The sequence below is a fragment of the Telmatherina bonti genome (genome assembly GCF_933228915.1).
Source record: "Telmatherina bonti genome assembly, chromosome: 6".
Taxonomy (NCBI): domain Eukaryota; kingdom Metazoa; phylum Chordata; class Actinopteri; order Atheriniformes; family Telmatherinidae; genus Telmatherina; species Telmatherina bonti.
In genome coordinates, this window is record NC_136624.1 from 38,290,464 (window position 1) to 38,313,053 (window position 22,590).

General features: G+C 38.8%; 1 protein-coding gene across 1 annotated transcript in view; it reads left to right on the plus strand.

Moving 5' to 3' along the window:
• Positions 1-22,590, plus strand: part of slc2a9l2 (solute carrier family 2 member 9, like 2) — a gene marked incomplete at both ends in the record, with an annotated part of 135,366 nt that overhangs the window by 13,654 nt on the left and 99,122 nt on the right. Inside the window, 3 exons of the mRNA XM_079242157.1 lie at positions 2,790-2,950; positions 11,860-11,984; positions 14,108-14,253. Coding sequence (XP_079098283.1) covers positions 2,790-2,950; positions 11,860-11,984; positions 14,108-14,253 — 432 coding nt within the window. The remainder of the gene's footprint in view (positions 1-2,789; positions 2,951-11,859; positions 11,985-14,107; positions 14,254-22,590) is intronic.

The following is a 22,590-nucleotide window of genomic DNA, read 5'->3' on the forward strand; positions in this document are numbered from 1 at the left end:
AATAAGTTAAAGAATTAGGCTTTTATTTAAGTAAACGTAATAATACAGTAAAGACGTGAAGAATTAGATGATAATATTTACATGATTGGAAATCTAACGGACAGTTTTGGGTTGTGGAGTTTCGTGGGAGGAAGGATTTCCTGTGGTATTCTGCTCTGCAGCGTGGCACATTAGTGTCTGCTTAACATGCTTCTGAGGTTTCCAGCACATCGTGGAGAGGACGGGAAGGAATGTCCCGTTTAGTCCTCATCTGGAACAGCATCTTGCTCTCAGCAGCAGTGCATCCAGGAATTTTTAATGTGGTGGTCGAGATAAGAAGCGTGCTGTTTATGATCAATAGTGATCACAGATGTTAACAGTGATCCTGATAAACAGCATGTTATCTGTAGTTAGAATCAGTGTGGAAAGTTGTCTTCTGGGGTCACAACCATATATAAAACTCTCATAATAAGCTTCAGTCATTTTCTGAACCGCTTGTCCAGTTTAGGGTCGGGGGAAAGCTGGAGTCTATCCCAGCAATCACTGGGTGAGAGGCAGGTACACCTGGACACGTCAGCAGTCTATCGTAGGACCAACACAGAGTCACAGACAAACACACACACTTACTCCTAGGGCCTGTTTAGAGTAACCAATCAACCTGACATGCATGTCTTTGAATGGGAGGAGTACCTGAAGAGGGAACACACATACAGGGAGAACATGCAAACAGTACACAGACAGGCCACTGTTCTCCAACCGGCGACCGTCTTGCTGTGAGGTCACAGTGCTAACCACTACGCCACTGTGCAGCCCTGATTATAAGCTTTTTAAAAAAAAAAAAAAAAATCTATAATAAAAGAAGCACAATTAAAAGTGAAATGACTGCAGTCGAAGTGTCTTGAAAGACCAATGATCAATCAGCTGATGTTGTGCATACAGGAATCTGAGGGTTACCCACCAAACCCCACCATCCTCACCCTCTCTTCACCCATATTTCACACACTGCAGCACACACTACTAAACAAACGCATCTGTAACACTTTTTTTTTTTTTTTTATCACCTTCTGTCATTAAAGTTCTCATATTATGCAAAATTCCCTCTCTGAAGGTTTTCTAACTCTGTATCCTCTGTATGAGACCCAAAATAAGAACATTCATTCTCCTCTCATTTCCTTGCTCCACTTTTTAGCGAGTGTTTGCTCAAATGGGTGAGATACTTCCCTTTGACTCCTCCCTTCATTCTGATGATTCTGAACATGCTCGTTACCTCTTCCTGTCCTGATGATGCACATATTCCACGTGTTGTTTTGCCTCCTGTCTTCGGTGGTCTTTCTTCCTTCTCAGTTGATGAAAAACGATGAAGTAGTGTGTTCATGTCAAGCTGCTGCTTCAAAATTACAATCAAAATAACAGTGAAACTGTTTTTTTAAAAAAAAATTTTTTATGTAGTTTTCCATGTTTGGACCAAAAAGGCGACAAGCAGGAAGTAGAACTTGTTTATTTTCAGTAGACATAAGTCCATCATGTCTGCTCCCTGTCCAATCAGAACCCTTCCCAACCCGCCAATCTAAAGTGGAATTAAGTAACAACGTGCTTCCATGTAAACCACCATTTGGAATTATTTTTTCGATGTAAACCAGGAAAATACGCTTAATTCTGAAATATTTAATTACAAATGATCAATTCTGGATTAAAAACCATCCTGTAACCGTCCACAAATATGAGAATATTCAACTTAACTGAAGTTTGTCAGTACATAAAACCAACCACAGCGCATACAAAGTACGAACAAACAAACAAACAAGAGATGATTAAAATATCCAAATAAAAATGAAAAACAAAGACAAACAACTGACAATAATAACGGATAGTTGCAAATAATAGAATCATCATAAAATAAAAAAGTGGTAAAAGCAATAAGACAGATATTTTTGCTCACACGTTAAACTTGACTTGGTATCCCAGGCCACCCTCCATCCTTTTATTTAATTCAAGTTCAAGTTTATTTATAGAGCACAATTCTACAGCAACAGCTGCCCAAAGTGCTGAACAATAAAACAACAAACAACAACACTCCACAAATTAAAATGAAACACTGCATATTAAAAAATAAATAAAATCTGGACACAAAATAAAAATCTAAAAAAAGTAAAAATTAAAATACTAAAGAAAAAGCTCAGGTATGACCAAATGCCAGCGCAAAGAAGTGAGTTTTAAGGACAGACTTAAAATCAGAGACAGATTGAGCAGCTCTGATATGAAGGGGAAGGCTGTTCCATATCTTAGGAGCAGCAACAGAAAAGGCTCCATCACCCCTGGATTTTAATCTGGCCAATGGCACATTAAGTAAAAGTTGAGAAGAAGACCTAAGACTCTGGAGCATGTTGATAGAACAAATCTGCCAGATACGTAGGAAGCCAAACCATTTAAGGCTTTAAAAACAATCAATAAAATCTTATACGGGGTCCTAAAACTAACTGGAAACCAGTACAGAGAAGCAAGCACAGGGGTGATATGATCATAACTATATTCTACATTATAGTTTATTAAATGATTTGCTTGATTTTACTTTACCACATCAATGCCACTTAAAATGTACTTATCTTTTCCTGTAATTTGGTTAATTATTACCTGTAAAAGTCATTATGTGGGTCATTAAGACAACTTAGACAAGCAGATGTACACTAGTCATGTTGCAACTCCATTCATGTAATGCAAATTTTAATGTAATGCATGAAGACCTGCGTATATTTTCATATTGAATATGAGAAGTGTGAAATATGCCTCTTTCTGTGTCTGTTCTGTCTCAGTACATCAAAGCTTTCTACAATAAGACCTGGATTGAGAGATATGGCGTTCCAGTTCCGGCAGAGACTGCCACCCTCCTCTGGTCCATCACAGTGTCCATATTTGCCATCGGAGGCCTTCTTGGAGCGCTTTCTGTCTCTTTAATCATCAAAGTCCTGGGAAGGTGGGTTCTCTCATGTGTCTGGAATGACATTTCTTTCTTACACCTGCATTGCTGTGGGAATCCAGGCTGCTAACTTTGACTTTAACCCAGTTTTTAAATGTCTTGAGGCGGTTTTGCTTTTAGCTGAGCTATGTGTTGCAGCTGTTGCACGTTTCTCTGACACACTTTCACCAGATGAGCAGTTTAAAATGTCCCAGCCAAGCGACAGGCCCGCTAATTGATCATCTCACATGGAAAAGTCCCGTCACAGTGAAACTGTTTGGAGCCGCAGAATGCATCAATGTGTTGCATCAGGTTTGAACGTGTGTGTCCTCGTGTCATTTCTGAGGTTTTATGACTGTTACATACATTGCATAGCTATTTCCACACATGAACGGAGATGTTTAGCAGAACGTGAGGACAGTTTGCTGCAGACGTGTTGGGGTTGTTGCTGTTCGCAGATGTGACTCACAGCAGGAGACTTTCAGCTGGAGATTCGATCCCACGGTTGGAAATGAGAGGGAGGGGGTTCAGGAGGTGTGAGTTCAGAGCACACTGGAGGCAGCAGAATTGATGCGGTGGAAATTGCTGTTTTCATCAGAACACATTGAGAATAGCAGATAAGCTCATCTTTGTGCTGATATCAGAACTGCATCTATCTGAACATATCCATAATCGGCAGGAAAGAGTCGAAAGCAACTTGAAGGTCAGGAGAGAAGAAAAGAAAATAAGAAGCTTCTTTGCACTTTATTACATGCAAGGACTGAAAAAAATTAGATTTTTTACATTGACAAAAAATGGCTTCATTTATAGTGAAAGATACTCAATCACACAGAACTCCAGATAAGATGGTGTCATCAGATTTTTCAGTCTGAAGAGATACTCGTCCACCCAGCATGACGCCTAAAAACATAGTTTTTACTCAGTTTCCTCTCTGTGTGTGATTTTCTCCCGTACTATCACTTCCCTCTTCGATCCAAACAGTCTGATGTGATTCATCAGCCCAGACAAATTCTGTAATATTAAAAGAAACCGTGAGAAAACTGGACAGTTGTCATCATTATGTGCATTATACACTATTATTTATTACAATATATACTGTGTAGATGAAAAAAAGAAAAAAAAGTGTGTGTATATATACACTATTCACAAAAAGTTAGGGATATTCAGCTTTTGGGTGAAATTTCACAACAAGCCTAAAATGCATTCAAACCTGTACAGGTGAACTTAATGTGATCTTCTCTAAGCTTTTAAATGCACATGTTCAACTGTTAAATGTTTCAATAAATTTTGCACAAGTCTCTGTTCTCTAACAAGGAGCTTAACGGCAAAAATCACGGCAGGTGTGTGATCCTTGAATTGACCAATAAATGTCCTGGTTCAATTAGAGCTGGTGTTTAAACAGTTGTCCTCATCATGCTGTTCACATTTTGACATCATGAGACCAAGACGACACCTAACAATGGAACAACAGTCCCTTGCCATTGCGATGCTTCAAACAGGACGTTCTCAGACAGAAGTGGCCACTGAGCTTGGAGTGTCACAGAGTGTCATCAGCAGGTTGCAACAGAGATATGGAGAGACTGGAAGAGTCACAGAAAGGCCTAGAAGTGGACGTCCTTTGGCCACATCCCGTGCTGATGACCGCTACATTGTGAACACTGCCCTGAGAAACCGGATGATGAATGCCACTCAACTCCAGGCACGTTTAAGAGAGGTGAGAGGCACCCAAGTGTCACGTCAGACCATTCCAAACCGTTTCCATCAGCGTGGTCTGCGTGCTAGACGACCTGCACGGGTACCTGACCACACCACCAGGCACAGGCATCATCGTCTTGCATGGGCCAGGGAGCATTTACGCTGGACGAGGAACCAGTGGGCCTCAGTGCTGTTCTCTGATGAAAGTCGATTCACACTGAGCAGAAATGATGGCCGGCAACGATGTTGGAGACGTCAGGGAGAGCGCTATGCATCAGCCACTGTTGCAACAGGCCAGCTTTTGGTGGTGGCGGTGTTACAGTGTGGGCAGGGGTGTCCACTTGGTACAGAACTGCCCTACACTTTGTGAATGGTACAGTGACAAGCCCATACTACCTGAATAACATCATTAATCCAGTGATTGTGCCCCTACATGAACAGCACAGGCCTAATTTCATCTTCATGGACGACAATGCTCCTGCTCATCGAGGCCGCATCATCAGGGAACGGCTGTTGGAGACTGGTGTACCTCAAATGGAATGACCTGCACTCTCTCCAGACCTGAATCCCATTGAAAACCTGTGGGATCAGCTGAGCCGTCGTGTAGAGGCTCGAAACCGTGCACCCCAGAACCTCAATGACCTGAGGGCCGCCCTTCAAGAAGAGTGGGATGCCATGCCTAAGCAGGCAATAAGTTGCCTTGTGAACAGCATGAGACGTCGTTGTCAAGCTGTAATTGATGCTCAAGGGCACATGACGAGATATTGAGACGTTCAAATTTTTTGTTGTGGTGTAACTACCATTGTTGTTACCTTTTGTGTTGAATGAATTTTTTGAGATGAGGAAATCAGTAGTGCATCCTTCTACTTAAATGTCTTACTTTTACAATATTATATTCACTGTAGCATGAACATATTGCATTTTCCATAAATTTCACCTGAAAGCCAAATATCCCTAACTTTTTGTGAGTAGTATATATATATATATATATATATATATATATATATATATATATATATACATATATATATACATATAAAAATTATGTAAACTCTTAAAATGTATGATGCATGTAAGGTAAAGCAGCAAACTCGATGTGAAACTTGACAGTCCATAAAGAAGACCAAGAAATATCCACCAAGGCCACCAAACTTAATTTACAGCAGCAGTACCAGCATTACACGCCTCTTAGCAAACACTTTGGACTGAAGGTTTTAAGGATTAAAGGGACAAAAAGCGGAAATGTTTCACCATAAGGTTTGCTGTTGTGCACCGCCTGCAGACCAAAACACTTCCCACTTCTTCCCCTCCAACCCCCCGCTCACTTTGTCTGCGAGTAAATGCCTGCAAAGTGCAAACACACCGAGCTAAAGAACATCACCAGTTTATGGTTTGTGTTGAAGTAACTGATGTTTATGCTGCTACTTACCTGAGAAACACAGATGGCTCAGAGTCAAACTGAGCCCCTTTCACTGCTGCAGTGCTCTCCAGCTTAGAAATACAAGGCCAATGTTTTTCTGTCCCTTTTTTTTCTGGTTACTTCATTGCCAACAGCCATTGTTCCTTTACAGATATTATGCGCTGCCATTGCTCATTGGCCGTAGCCTTTTATGGGGATGGAGAGCCGAGGGCTGCGAGAGGAGGGAGGAGGCAGCGAGCCACAAGAATGTACATGAACTGGGTTGTAAACATCAGCAGAGAGACGGTGTGTGACATAAACTGCAGGTGAAATTACACCTCTAGTTCTTCACATAGCCATTTTTAATCCCTTCCATCTAGAAATTATGAATTTCTGTTGTAATAACTCTCAGGTTAATCCCCAGAATTAAAGATTGAAGGTGAATGAAAAGAAAAAGCAGACTAGAAATGAATGAAAGAGAGCAAGAGGCACAGCGAGAAGAGAAAAGAGACAAACTGAGAGCGAGGAGTAATGTCGACTTGGCTGGAGCAGTACTCTGCTTTTAGGAGCTGAAAGACGATTTTTAACTTTCCAGGAAAAACACATTCCAGTTTTAGACTCTAAAAGGATCATATGTCTAAAACTACTGAGTTTGCTTAAGGTTTCATGTCTTTACTGATTATTATCATTTACAGCAATTAATAAGGGGCATTTATGACTTTTTCAGTAGCTTCTGTGAACCACTTTTTACTGCTACGTGAATTATCTTTCACAGGAGGCAGGTCTGCCAAAGCAAAGACATAAAAATCTTCTGGTTCATACGAGAAAAAACACACATTTATTCACTAAAACTTCAGCTCTGAAGACTGGAAACTCCTGTAAAGTCTGTAACTTTTCCTCATCAAAACCAAAAAAATAGAAATAAAATGTTACATAACATGGTTGTGCTTTCGTGAGAGATTTGGTCAGATTGCTTCACAGCTGTCGTGGTGAGAGCTGAGAGGTCTGGACCCAAACGCAGAGTAGCCAGGCGGAGATGCAGAATTTAACAGATTTGTAGACGCAGGAACACAAGACACAGGGGACTGGGAAACGCAATGAACCCGCAAAGTAAAAACAGGTGAGGGAATAAATACACTGAACCAAAACCAGACACAGGTGACACAAATGAACTAACTGAACAGGTGAAACTAATGAACAGGAACAAGGCTAAACATGACAAGGAACAAAACCGGAAACCAAAACGCATATCATGACAGCAGCATGAGAGTTAACTGGGAGTAAAACTTCAGTTTCAATATATTCTAACCAGTTTGCAGCAAACCTAAAATATACTTTGTTGCGTCTTTTGCCTGCAGATTTTTCCTTTTTACATTCATAAAGAAAAAGAGTCTTTTCCAAGATAAATTGAAACATTGATACCATGAAAGTATCTGAAAATGTTGAGATTTTACCCTGTAAACAAACAAATGACTGCAGTCCGTTTAGGACCCCGGAGCGACGGCGCCACCTGCAGCGAGGTAAAACTAGCCTCACCTCATGATGTAAAGCGGGATGTGCTGTTACATCGTACCTGAGCTTTTACTTCACCTGGCTTCTTCCAAACACGTATGCCATACATTGTCAGCTGGGATGTAGAAGAAGCCTCTGCGGATAAATCCTTTATGTCTTAGCAGACATGAAAATTCAGCGTAAGGAGACACAGCAAGCCTGTATGTCATCGGCTAACCTTCGTTTTCCCGCTTTGTCAGCGTTTCCTCTTGAAGGACCTTTAGCTTTGATCCTCGTACAGAAAACTCCAACCAGGCAGGATCTGCTCTCTAACAAAGCACCTGAAACCACCTGCAAATACTCTGCCAGAGGAAAACTTTTGTAAAATGCAGAAGGTTTAAAACAGTTGCCTGGTGGATTTCTGCAAGTAAAGAGTATTAACTCAGTTTTGTGATTTATGACACGAGTTATTGATCTTATCCACAGATTGTATAAAAGATATGTATGAATGATAGATCTAAATATCCCCCTTTTTATTTTTTCATGTACCCTCTGTGGTTCTTCCAAGTACCCGAGGCGGTTCCTGTAACCCCCCGTTTGAGAAACACTAATTTTCATTTATTTTATTTAACCTTTATTTTACCAGGTAAAATCAATTGAAGAACTTCTCATTTACAATGATGATCTGGCAAAACAGTAGACAAAATAAAGGCAAAAACAAACAAAACAAGCTCAAACAAGGTCAGAGGAGGACAAGTAAAAGGAGTTGAAACAGATTAGTCCGATCTGTTGTTCTTCATTATGTTTTTTCCTTTTGCTTTTTAAACATGTTTGTGGAATAATGACAAACGCTTAATTTTCCCGCTGAAGTCAGTAAAACAGCTGATCCAATCTGGCCCACCACGGCGTGCTGACATGTTGGTTTCTTCTCTCTTTTCCTCAGTTATCATGCTGTTTAATGGAACTAACACTTGATTGATGTGTTTTTCCATTTATTTTTTCTGTAAATGATTATCCACAAACAGATTCCCAGGACATACATGTGCAGGGGGGAGAAACATTCGTCCTCTGATCCATTGATCACGGTTTGACATCTTATTCTGCACTGTAAGATGCAATCTCCCAGCTAGTGTGATGAGTTCACGGCTTGCAGCTGAGACGACTTGTTTGGCCAGCTTTGCTCCGGAGTGCAGAGCTGTATGTCCTCTCATCCTTCAGGCACCAACTTAATCACCACAAAATAATATCCAGTCAAAAGGATCTATTCTCCTATAATGATGAGAAAAGCACTGTCATGGCAGAGGAAGACTTATGAAGCTTCTGTTCGGAGTCATCGGAGATAATTAAGACGGCCTGAAGATTCACCTTGGAGCTATCAGGTGGCTGTTTCCCAACGTGTTGATTAGGCTGAAAGGTATTATTCATTCTTCCTCCATATTCTCTGCTAGACATCTGGGGGCCAGCTGGCAGTTCAGCTCCGAGTCCCGGAGAGGTTGACATTCAGATGTCAGGAATAGGAGCTGAATATATTATCAGATGAAGACACATAGAGCAATCTGAAAGAAAACTGTTTCAGAGCGAGCATGTTCTTCATTAAAAGTTTTGAAGCTGAGGTAATTTTATGTTTTTTTTTTTTCTGAACTTGAAAGTCTGAATGTTTTTCACCACAGGGACTTTTTCACTGTGAAGACGTGATGTGAAAATATTAATGTGATTTGTTTATTCTCTTACTCGGCTTTAATGCAAATGAGGCTGCCCTTGAGACAATGTTTGCTGCTAACAGTTTCACTGCAGCAGCCAAACAAAAACATATTTTATTCTGGCCTTTGACACTGACCTCTAACAGCGCACGGCAAAGCTGTTTTATTTAATCCCAGAACAAATTTTCCCTTTTAGCTTATTCACCTGTATCGTCCCACCTTTAGTGATTTGAGAAATGTCATTTTTAAGTATGCAACTGAGATTATAACAGGGTGGAAAAGTGCATATTTCTTTCAAGTTTTTAAACAACAGAAAACTATTTTAAGGAAAAGGATGTTTTATAAATCCTGCTATAAATGATATATGATCTAACCTCTGCAAAAGCCTCCGAATAAGGAAGAAAAGGACAAAGCTTAGGATGTACAAGTAGCACTGAAATGGGGAAAATGGTAAAGTATGAATAAACAATAGAAAAAAAATATTTTAATCAAAAACTTTTTAACAAACTGGACCCCCTAGAGTTTTTTTTTTTTTACATAAATATGTTAAATTTCTGTTCAAATATCAAGTGTTTTGAAATAAGAGCCGACAAGACATGACACGAACAGGATTAACGACATATGATACGATACGACACGACACAACATCTGCATTATTATCTTCACTGAGGTAGTTTCAAGCATTTATTTATTTTCTGTACCACTTTGTGCAGTTAATGGTTGCTGGGAAGCTGGAGCCTGTCCCAGCAATGAGTTCTATCCCAGTTTCTATCCCTGTTTCAAACACATGACAATAAAAACAATAACTGCCCAAATTGTATATATTACATAAACTAAATGACAAATGACAACATGAGTTAATTTTTTTTATTGTTTATGTAATTGAATAAAGTCTGATTATGAAAAATAAACAAACCTTGAAAGAGCCCTGAAAACCTTAAAACTGGTAAAAATACAAATAAAATACAGTAAAACGAAGAGGAGGCATAAAAGACATGAAAAAATGAGTTATGTAAAATCTGCTTCATAACCTGGAAATTGTTCTCTAAATATTTTTTAAATGATTTATATAAATGCCCAAGAAAGCAAAGTTTATTGCTTTTTCTTTATTGTGAGATTTTACCCGTTGTGTCTTTCCTGATTAATCTACAAATGACACGACTGAGAAATAAACTTCTTTATGCATTTTAACTCAGAATGTCTTAATTTAGGCATTTATACTTGGATTATAAACGCTCATGATGTGGCAGTCTGATTCAGCACAAACCAACAAACACAACTGCAACCAGCTTATTTGGAGTTCTACAAAAGCAGGTAGCCTGGAAAGCATAAATTAGTGAGTCTAAAAGAAGATGTGATGATGATGTGAAGTTATGACTGAACCAAACACAGCAGACTAACGGTTTCCCAGGAAGGGTTTGTAGAACGGATAAGTACAGAAAAGCTCATGAACTGGACTTTTGGGGGATTTTATGGAAGAATAAGAAAATCAACAAAAACCTAAATAAATGACATGATAATAAAAGACTACTGCGACTGATTGACGACCTGTCCAGGTGTACCCACCTGTAGGAGCCATGTTTCCTTTTTTAACTTCCCCCATCCACTAGGGGGTGGTGTCACATCTTGTAACACTTATGGGACGTTATTTAAGGGCCATGATTTAGTTGCACAGGTGTTGTTAGTGGCAGAGGCAAACAGTTTTTCTTCTGTACTTTGAACAAATCCCTTTTTCATTCCATTTATGGACTTTTTATGCTTTATGAAACACAAACTAATGAACAGCAGAGAGAAGATAATGCAAACTTGATCTTAGAGGAGTTGTCACTGTTTGAAGGAAGTACACGTAGTAAACTCATCAAGCTATTAACAACCAGCAACAACCCAATGACTGCTGGCATACGCTCCTGCTCTCTGTGGCCCTTTGACTAAGCGGTTAAGAAAATGAATGAGTGAATAAAAACTTAACTTTTTATATCTATGTATTTTACAGTTTATTGTTCAGCAGTAAAGTCTGCTTCAATTAACGGCACAGAAAAAGATGATTTAAAACTTTGTTGGGTTATTTATTGAGAGGAAGGTCTTGGTTCTGGGTTAGACCTTCTGGTCGTCTTCGGACGGGAACCTGCTTTGTCCTTCTGGGTGCAGTTGGTCACATTACCATGAAACTGTCTCTAACTATCGCCTGATAATTAAATGTTTTCAGCTCTTCATGCACATGGACAGATTCAAACACATGCTTCCATAAGTCTGGTTCACTGTTCAGCTTTTTTAAACTCTATGAAAACAAGTCTGAATTAATTTGAAATGAGCAGCTTTCTGTATGGAACACATCTTTTTGCTTCGCTGACCTTGAAGAATTGCTCCTATTCACTCCCAGAGGCACAAAAGCCCCAATTATTCCTCCTTTTTTCTTTAAAAAGGCTCTCCTTTGCTATTTTGCTGCTTCAGGTTTTCGTTGCTGAAAACCTGAAAACCTCTTTGACAAGGTCAGACACGACTGTGAAACAAAGTATTTGATAATTTGGGGGGGGGGGATTAGTTACATTTGGTTTTGGTTTGAGTCTTAAGATTTCTTCAACATGTCCTTCCAGTCTATTTCTCTTAATGTATTAATTTCCAGCCATGTGTCTGACTTGCAGAAAGGGAACCCTGCTGCTGAACAACGTCTTCGCTGTGATTGCCGCTCTGCTGCTGTCCTTGGGCGAGATGTCCAGATCTTTTGAGATGCTCATCATTGGTCGTATAATTATGGGGGTAAACTCTGGTAAGTCGTTTAAATAAATATTGTATATGCATATTTCTTTTACTTAATAAAAATATATTTTGATTAGTACATCTTATTTATCTTTTTTTTTTTTTTTTTTTTACAAAAATAATGTAATTGGTGTAATAGTTTACATAAGGTGGTAAAAAATCTCTGTGTTGGCAATCTTGGATCAGAGCAGGAATAATATTTATCGAAGACATTTTTAATATGGAGAGTTACATGTCTTTTGGCCAGATGGCAGCTAGATATAAACTCACCTCCAAAGATACCTGGAAATACTTACAGTTCAGAGACTGTATGAGAAAAGCATTTAAAAAAACACAGCTTAATATCCGCCACTACTACACAGGAAATTTGTCAAAATACACAAGTATCTATAGGTGTCGCGTTTAAATTCTATAACTTAATAAGAACCGCTAACCCACCAAAACATAACTGTCTTAGGAGAGCTTGGGAAAAAGACCTAAAACAGGAAATACAGGACACTGCATGGGACAATGTTGTTAAATCCTGTTATAAGACATCAAGAGAGGTGCAGATGTGATTAATTATATGCAGAATCATCCATAGAAGCTACTGGACCTGAAAAGAGGGCAAGACTAAAATTTAGAGACTCTGTAAAATGCTGAAGGTGTGAAAGAGCCAGAGGTACACTAATACACATGTTTTATGAATGTCAAACAGTTGAGAGCTATTGGACAAGTATAGTGGAGTGTATAAATGACATGTTTAGGATGAAAATGGTCCAATGCTCAGCTTTGTGTGTATTAGGTATAGGCCTATAAAAAAGGAAGCTCTCAATTGAACAGATTCAGTGGTGTAGACCGGCTTTAGACATCGGCTGCAGGATCGGGCTGAGACATCGGAAAAATAAAAACCAATATTTCTTATAACAAACAGTGGGAAGAAATAATAAAAAAAACCCTTAACTTGCATAATAAACAAGAAACATTTCAGAAGAAATGTGCCCTTTTTTAAAAAAAAACTATATAACCAGGGAGGAAATATCTGATTCGGATATAAGATGGAGAAATACAAAACAGACAATAATGTACTGATGTATTCATAAGTAACCGTGTTTCTTTCCCAATATATTACCCTGTTGTTTTTGTTGTTGTTGTTGTTTTTTTTAAATTTAAATGTCATACTGGGTGTTACTTATATAATTATTTATAAAAATGAAATAATAAAAAATGTCAGCTTAAAAAAAGAAGTTAATTTAATTAAAAGTCAATTCTACTTGAGAGAAAAATTAATAACTACACACATAATAATATTTATACTTGTATATATCTACATGATACTGGTGTAATCCAATCTTTCATTCTGTTCTACAGTCGGATGTGTGAGAATCAATCAATTAAAAATAGCAATTAACCTAATGTAATTCCCCTGCCAACACACACACACGGAGAACATGCAAGCTCCATACAGAAAGATCACTGTTCCACTGTGAGGCTCGAACCGCTGACCTTCTTGTTTGTAGCTGCAGCGCTAACCACCACACCGCCGTGCAGCTTTTAGCTTGTATGGAGTTTTTATCAGGATGAAACATGTTTGTTGACAGCGTTTTACTGTTATTGCTGCTTGTTTCAACTGCTTCATGTGCAGTGATGTTTTATTGAAGACATCAGGGAAACCACCGGAATGTGAGATGATGCATCAGAGAGGGAAGAAGAAAGAATAAAAAGATGTTCTCATTCATCTTTTCTGTTATTTGTTCTTCTATTTGCTTGATTTTGGTGAGATGTTAAAGCTTTTCTGAAATTTCTGGAGATGTCCTGACATTAAGCATATTTTTTATTTTAAGCCATTTATTGAAATTAAACCAAATTTAAACTTTGGAGAGAAAAGGAATAATTGATAATTTCCTCTTATGCACTGGAAAAAGTGTCATCTTTTTTTTGTCATCTTTTTCGTTTACACTTTGGTGTGAGGCTTTTAAAAGTTTATGTTTTCAGTTGTCTTGAACATTAAATGTTTTGTAGACAAAAAGCTGCCATGCCTGGTAGCTTCAATTCATAGGAATGGATGTATCCACACACAGTAGCCACTCCTCAAATTTATACAAGAAAAATGTTTCAACCTATATATGACAAGTGTCTCATTCTACCTGGCAGGTATAGCTCTCAGTGCCCTCCCCATGTACCTGGGAGAGATTTCCCCCCAACATATCAGAGGTTCCATTGGCCAGTTCAACTCCATCCTGATCTGCTTGGGTGTTTTCATTGGGCAAGTGCTGGGGCTGCCAGAGCTGCTTGGTCAGGTCAGTGTTGCTGAAACTATGAAAATACGGCACCATAGGTTTTTATTTTATTTTATTGTAAGCAAAACATAACTTAACATAAACATAAATTAAAATACATATAGTAAAATAAAAAAACACACACACACACACACACACACACACACACACACACACACACACACACACACACACACACACACACACACACACACAAAAACCTAACATTCATATATGAAGTCTGAAAATGACCAGGATGAAGTAATAAGATATTGTTCCTGCCGCACATTGTAGCTCTCCTTCTTACTTCATTATCTAGCCACCTACCCACCTACCTACCTAGCTACCTACTAACCTACAAGTAACTAACTACCTACATACCTAGCTACCTAGCTACCAAACTAGCTAGCTACCTACCTACCTACCTAGCTGCCAAACTACCTAGCTACCTACTTACCTACATGACTAGCTACATACCAAGCTACCTAATTACCTACATAACTAGCTACATACCTAGCTATCTAATTACCTACATAACTAGCTACATACCTAGCTACCTACCGATCTACAAGTACCTAACTACCCACCTACCTACCCACATACCTACCGACACACCTAGCTACCTACCTAGCCACATACCTATCTACCTACCTACATACCTACCTATCTACCTACCTACATACCTACCTATCTACCTAGCCACATACCTATCTACCTACCTACATACCTACCTATCTACCTACCTACATACCTACCTATCTACCTAGCTACATACCTAGCTAGCTACCTACTTAGCTAGCTACCTAGCTACCTACCTACGTGTGTATGTGCATATATGAATGTGACTTAACATGAATGACCTCATCTATATAAATTTTCTCAGATTTCACTGTCAAATTTTTCAACATGTGGCTCACATTGAATCAGCTTGTTGAAATGCTTAATTTATGCAGAATTACTATTTTATACATTCAAGTTTTGAGCATTGCAGCATCACTAGTGATGCACTCAAAAGAAAAATGATGGAGACAAAGATCTTCTCTAGCCTCTGTGGCTTATTTATTTATGGATAACAAAAAAATGTACATCCTCTCTTGGAGGGAGAGTCTAAAACACTCAAACACTAAAAAGGAGGGAAAAAAGAAACTTTCCTGGGCGCGCTTGCAGACGTGAACGTAATGATGCAGAGTGCATCCTTGACCAGTAAAACAGCGCCTCACTGTGGCGACAATCACAATTAACATCACTCTTAGTGATATCACAGAAATGTATTTACAACATGATTACACAAATATAGTCTCTTAACACAAATGGTGCCATCTTTTGGATGTTTATGGAACTAAAGACGTAGGAATGAATACTGTGTCTTTATCACAGACTGTAACAAAATGCCGAAGGACATGACTTAAAATAGCTGCTTTGCACCGTTGTCTGTTCTGTGCAGACAGAAAGCTGGCCTGTCTCCTTTGTTTGCTGCTTGGTTATGCTCAGTCTGAAGGGATTTAACAAACAGAAAACACTCCTCTCAAAATAATTAAAAATCAGAAAAAAAGCAACCAATGTCCTAAACAAATGTATGAATGACCTTCTGAAAGCCTGGAGAACTACTGATCAGCACAGCTTTAAAAGAGAACTCAACAAATCTGGCTACCGGTAGCAACGAGAGCCGGGTCAGCATCAGTAAACACCGGGAGACTCGGGCGCTTAAAACCACCAACCGAGTTTGTAACCTTGGAGGGTTGATAGACTCATGTCTGACTTTCAGGAGTCACATCAAAGCTTCACTCAGAGGCTTTCTACCATTAGAAACATCACCAGGATTAAAAGTTTAGTCTCCCAGTAAGACCAGTAGAAACTCCTCCGTCATTCATCTCCAGCAGGATGGATTACTGGTCCAGGACTTCCTGCTTTAAACATCTGCAGCCCAACCAGATGCTGCTGCTCGTAGAGCTTTAACTTGGACTTAGATCTGAACACATCACCTGAACATCTTCACACTGATTTCCAGTCAGTCAGTCTGGTCCCGGGTCCAGACAGAACTGATTTTCAGCCCTTTACAATGCCAGAATGGTTCAGGACCAGAATCCAGCTGGGACATGTTCAGAGAATATAAACCAAGTAGAGCTCTTAGATCCGAAGATCAGGGCAACTAGTCCAGACCGGAGTCCAGACCAGGTTCCAGATTGCGGTCCATACCACAGTCCAGACCAGAGTCCAGACCAGAGTCCAAACCAGACAATATACTAGAGTCCAGAGTAGACTAGAGTCCAGAGTAGACTAGAGTCCAGACTACACTAGAGTGCAGACTACACTAGAGTCCAGACTAGACCAGGGTCCAGACCAGAGTCCAGACCAGACAATATACTAGAGTCCAGAGTAGGGTCCAGAGTAGGGTCCAGACTTGGTTCCAGACTAGGGTCCAGACTAGGGTCCAGACCAGAGTCAAGATCAGACTCTGGTCTGGATAATATACTAAGGTCCAGAGTAGGGTCCAGAGTAGTGTCCAAACTAGGGTCCAGACTAGAGTCCAGACTAGGGTCCAGACTAGGGTCCAGACCAGAGTCAAGATCAGACTCTGGTCTGGATAATATACTATGGTCCAGAGTAGGGTCCAGAGTAGTGTCCAAACTAGGGTCCAGACTAAGGGTCCAGACTAGGGTCCAGACTAGAGTCCAGACTAGGGTCCAGACTAGGGTCCAGACTAGAGTCCAGACTAGGGTCCAGACTAGGGTCCAGACTAGAGTCCAGACTAGGGTCCAGACTAGAGTCCAGACTAGAGTCCAGACTAGAGTCCAGACTAGGGTCCGGACTAGGGTCCAGATTAGGGTCCAGACTAGGGTCCAGAGTAGGGTCCAGACTAGAGTCCAGACTAGGGTCCAGAGTAGGGTCCAGACTAGAGTCCAGACTAGGGTCCAGAGTAGGGTCCAGACTAGGGTCCAGACGAAACACAGAGATTCATCATGTAGCTGTGATACTGTAAACAAGTCGAACAAACTGCAGTGGAGATGAAACTTTCACCACATGTAGAAACCTTTACATCTGTCTGGAACGTTTCTGTTCTCATGCGCCTGAATTCGGCACGCTAACGTTTAACTTATCTTAAAATAATTTCTGATTTTATTTTGGCTTTCTTTGCACCATCTGAAACGCTTTTAATGTTTTAGGTAGTCTTGTACATAAAATGTGCTCTACAAGTCAGCTCACCTTACTTTCATCTCTCTAAGGGGCGACAAAAAGGAGAAAACCTTTGAACAGGCCATACAATAAATTTGTTTTACACCCATGGCCCTGAAAGTGGTTAAGAATAGCAAGAGTCTTGACGACACAGGAGAGCTGCAGGATGTCTGTGGATGAACATAAATATATATGGCGAAACACTGAACTTTAAGGTTGACATGAATTCGTTCACTTTGCTAAAGATTCCAGTCTCTGAAGACAAAATCAAACACATTTTGTCAAAACTGTTCTTATCCTTTGCAGTGTAATTGTAATTCACTGTGAACCTGTGTGCGGTGGGATGATCTTGAGTTCCACCGCCGGTAACAGTCGCCACTGGTGTGGACTAACCTGAGAACCCACCCTTACTGACCCATCTAAGTAGCAGCGTTTTGCCTGCATCTCTGATGTCATGTAATGAGTAGCAGTGGGGAAAGTGCAAATTCATAAATTGTGCAGCATCATCAAAGGTCTCCCACATTGCCAGAGGAGCTGCCATTATGCACGGGCACTCTGCACAGCCGAGTTGGTCATTAATTCATCACCTGCAAACTGCCATCAGAAGCGATACCGCAGTCATTTAATGCTGGGGAAGTAATCAGGTTGGTATCTAAACAAACTAAGTGCTTCAGTGCAGACGATGATTAAAATTCCCAAATGGAAATGCAATTATCCATCAGATCGTAGGAGGTAAAACGCTCACACAAACTTTTGCTCGAGAAAATGACATTTTTACTTAAATTATTTTCAGCCTTTTCGTGTAGATAACATTCTTATATCTGATTTGATTTGCTGTTTCCATCAGTTTTAGCCCCACACATCTGTCAAGTCCAAACAAGTCCCACAAAGCCACTCTTACCAGCTTTTTACATCCCAATTTAACTGTTGTAGGTCCGTTTTCTGCCATCTCAGGTCATTACTGGGTCAAAAAAATCTTCTAAAAGCATTATAAAATAATATTATTTCCAGTGTTTTTGCTCTTTAAATTAACTTTATTACTTATGAAAAATGACAAAAATGCAATTACTCTAATTATTGTAACCCTTTAAATGCCAGCATGATGGCGCTATTTTTATCTTAGTTTCCACATAAAATATTAGACATTTATTTATTAAATTATTTATGTTTGCAATTTATAAATGCCAGTTTAAATGCATCATGGCACTATTTTTATCTTAGTTTCCACATAAAATATTTTGGACATTTATTTAATAAATTTATTTATTTACATGTTAATATATATATATATATATATATATATATATATATATATATATATATATATATATATATATATATATATATATATATATATATATATAACATGTAAATATGTATATATATATATATATATATATATATATATATATATATATATATATATATATATATATATATATTTATATGTACATACATATATATTTATATGTATATATACAGAAGAATCAGTCACAACCTTGATTTGAATTGATTTTCAGTATTTTTTGCAGTGTTTGGTTTACGCTGTCCTACACGTTCAGTTCCTTAGAGGGTCAAAAACACTATCTCCCAAAACAACTAAAAAATCATTACAACTAAATCTTTAGTCCACTTAAGGCTCATCTTAAAAAACAAAAAAAAAAAAAAAAAAAAAAAAAGATTCCTGACCACCGACATGTTATATGGAAAATTACTCTTCATGTGTATTTTAAAAATGAAAACCGTTACATCATTTGATTAAAATTCCAATTTAAATTATTAAAGTAATAGAAACTAGAAAAATTGCTGTTCTTGCAGAACAGCAGTGTGAATGCTTTCATGCTGAAATGCTTGAACTGTAATGCTAAAAAAAAGTTTGAACAAGGCTAAAATGGAAAGAAACTTGAAAGAAGTGTTGAAAAGGAAAAACCGATGGTTAAACATGGTTAAAATAGGTGAAAGCTGAGCTGAAATAAGTTAAATATGTTTGAAGATGGCTAAAGTTCAGTTGTGGATGGATCAGATGAAGAAGTTGTACAGCTGAGGTCAACTGTTGAAAGATTTATAGGTCAAAATGGTGTTTCAAGGTGTTGAAATTGTTTGAAGGTTGCAAAATGAGTGAAAGGCAGTTTAACAGGGCAAAAAAACAAGTGAAAAACAGTTAAAAATGGCTGAAATATCTTGGTTGAAGCCTTTCGCTAAAGTAACTATGAAGCTGAAGCCATGAGTACAGGTGTTGAAGCATGAAATGGTGTTTAAAAGGAGTAAGGAGGGTGGAAAGTTGAACTGAAACGAGTGGAAGAAAGTGGAACATAGCTGAAATGTCCTTGTTGAAGCCTTTAGCTGAACTAACTATTAAGATGAAGCAAACAGTACAAGTGCTGAAGCCTGAAATGGTGTTTAAAAGGAGTAAAGAGGGTTGAAAGTTGAACTGAAAAGAGTGGAAGACAGTTGAACAAGGCTGAAATATCCTGGTTGAAGCCTTTATCTGAATTATATATGAAGTTGAAGCCGTCTGTACAAGTGTTGAAGCCTGAAATGGTGTTAAAAAGGAGTAAAGAGGGTGGAAAGTTGAACTGAAAAGAGTGGAAAACAGCAGAACATGGCTGAAATATCCTGGTTGAAGCCTTTCGCTGAAGTGTACAAGCCATGAGTACAAGTGTTGAAGCCTGAAATGGTGTTAAAAGGGGTGAAGTGGGTTGAAAGTTGAACTGAAATGAGTGCAAGACAGTTGACGACGGTTGAAAAACGAGTACAGGACAGTTAAACGTGGTTAAAATGTTCTTGTTGAGGCCTAAGCTGGACAGGAGACATAAACAGCTCTGTATTAACAGTGCTGAATCATCACTGAACACCTTTGACCTATTAGTTGTCATGACAACGGCCCCTCCCTTCACTCACTGCAGTTCCAAAATGACACGCTGGGGCTGAGGGGGAGACTTTTTGCTTCGCAGACCCTCTGTGACCCCTCCGAACTCCTCGACGGTACACGAAAACCATAACAGATATAGAAATAATTCTTTGAGGAACACAGGAATGTAATTTATTTTATCGTCGACTTAACTGAATTTAAATGACAGTGAGTTAAAAAAAAAAGTGCAGCCGAGAGGACATGTTTCCTTTGTCTATGGCAGCTTGAATGGGGAAAAAGCAGACTTTTAGTCGCTTGGAGGGCTCAAAATCTGTAGGTCCCAGCTCTTTCATTCTTGGATTGAGTTGAAACCAAGAAGATTTGCAAGGTTTTGATGTATAATTTGTGTCTGTAGGGCAAAATTTTGAGGAGTTATGAGAATTTGTTCGAGGTCTGGAAAGTTTTAAAAATTTAGAGTGGAACTAGAGTGCGAGCGAAAAGTGATCGGCAAAAAAGTTGAACGATTTTAAAACTGCAATATTTCGAAAACAGTTAAAGATATAAAAAAATTGAACATAAGTTTAATAGCTGAATTTCTTGTGACTTGTTTAAAGTTCGAACGGTGTTTCTAGCTGAAAGTATGCTGAAGTTATAAAGGCTGAAAGAGTTGAATGTTTTTGTGGAATTCCCATTCATTTCAATGAGAGCTGAAAATCAGTAAAATGATCAATAATTTGAAATTGGTTGAAGATATCAAAAAGTTGAATAGAAGCAGGAATGAGCTGAACGAGCTGAACGTTTTGATACCAAATTTGTTTGAATCGGTTGAACACAGCTGAAGTTATTACGCGCCGAAAAAGGTACGGAAGAAGTAAGAATAATAAATAGAGAATAATAATAAAGAAAAACAGGAAAACTATTGTGTGAAAGCATTCACACAATGATTACATATTTGGTAGTTTTGATTGGAGCTAAACTTGACTGAAACATCAGCAAAAAAGGGGAAAAACAGTAATCTGTAATATTTAAATGAGTCTCGAGGAGACGCCTTTTGTGTCCTCTACTCACACATTTGGGTGTCCTTGATGTCCTTGAAGAAAAACTGAAATAATAAAAGCATAGAAACACTTGATTATAAAAAATAAAGAAACAAAGCATCCAAATCTGGTAAGTCAACCAAAACGGTGGCCAAAAATGTGGAAAAAAATGACCTGAAAGTGACTTAAAAAGTCCCGAATGACCCAGAAGAGTTAAACTTTTACCTCAGCAGTCTGATTCTCACGTGTCTTGTGCTCTGCAGGACATTAAGGTGAAATCTGGCCACAAAGGTTTAAATGCCAAGGTCTAACTGATGAGGTCTCATGGCTCAGCGCTGACTTCTTCCACTCCACACCGCCACTGCTGGAGATAGTCCCATTTTAGCTTGACATTCAAACTTGAGCTGGCACACAGAAACTTCCAGCTCTGCTCACACTTAATTATTTTCCTTCACTTTCTCAGGCTAGCTGACAACATTTTGCCCATCAGCCGTCTCCACTGAAAAAAAAAAAACCTGCACTTTTACCCTTCACAGTGCTGTGTGTCTGCCTCTATCTGTCCCTTATTTCAGTTAGATAACTGCAGGAATTGTCAGTCACACCTTGGTAACCCCAGAGGAAACGTTCCCCTCTTCTTCCCTTCTCATTTTATTACTCATGTTCTGCAAGCATTGTGCCCACTTTTGTTGATTTGGCCTGCAGGTGAAACATTTCCATGACAGGAATCCATCATCTAAACATGCGATTATTTTTATATGCTACATTTTCAGTTTATCTTTTAGAGCCACAAACAGACATTTGCTCAAGGCGCATATGTTTCGAAAGCCAATCAGTTGTGTCATATGAACAGAAGGCGAACAACATCAAGCACCCCTCTGCTGGCATGTTTTGTCTTTGGATCACATTACTTTTGGCCCTGTGTGCAGGAATGAATAATGGAATGTGCGATAGCTAAATTGATTTACTATATTTAAAGCATGCAAACACATCTTTTGGCAGTTGTACTTTCTCAGTTGAATGTGAGAGTTGTAAAAGTGAAATGAACATGATAAATCTAAAAACTGATGTGACATCAGTAAGCTGAAGGCATTAGGGTGCTTTTGGTTACCTCTTATTTTAAAGATGAGGTTTAAATAAAGAGATAAATAAATAAATCATCAAATTAAAGAATGTTCATGTTGAGTAATGAAACAGATGTTTATATTAACCTTTATTAAACCAGTTCTCATTTACAATGATGACCTGAGCAGGAGGCAACAATGACGCATAAAGTAGTTGTGATGAGTCAAATTACAC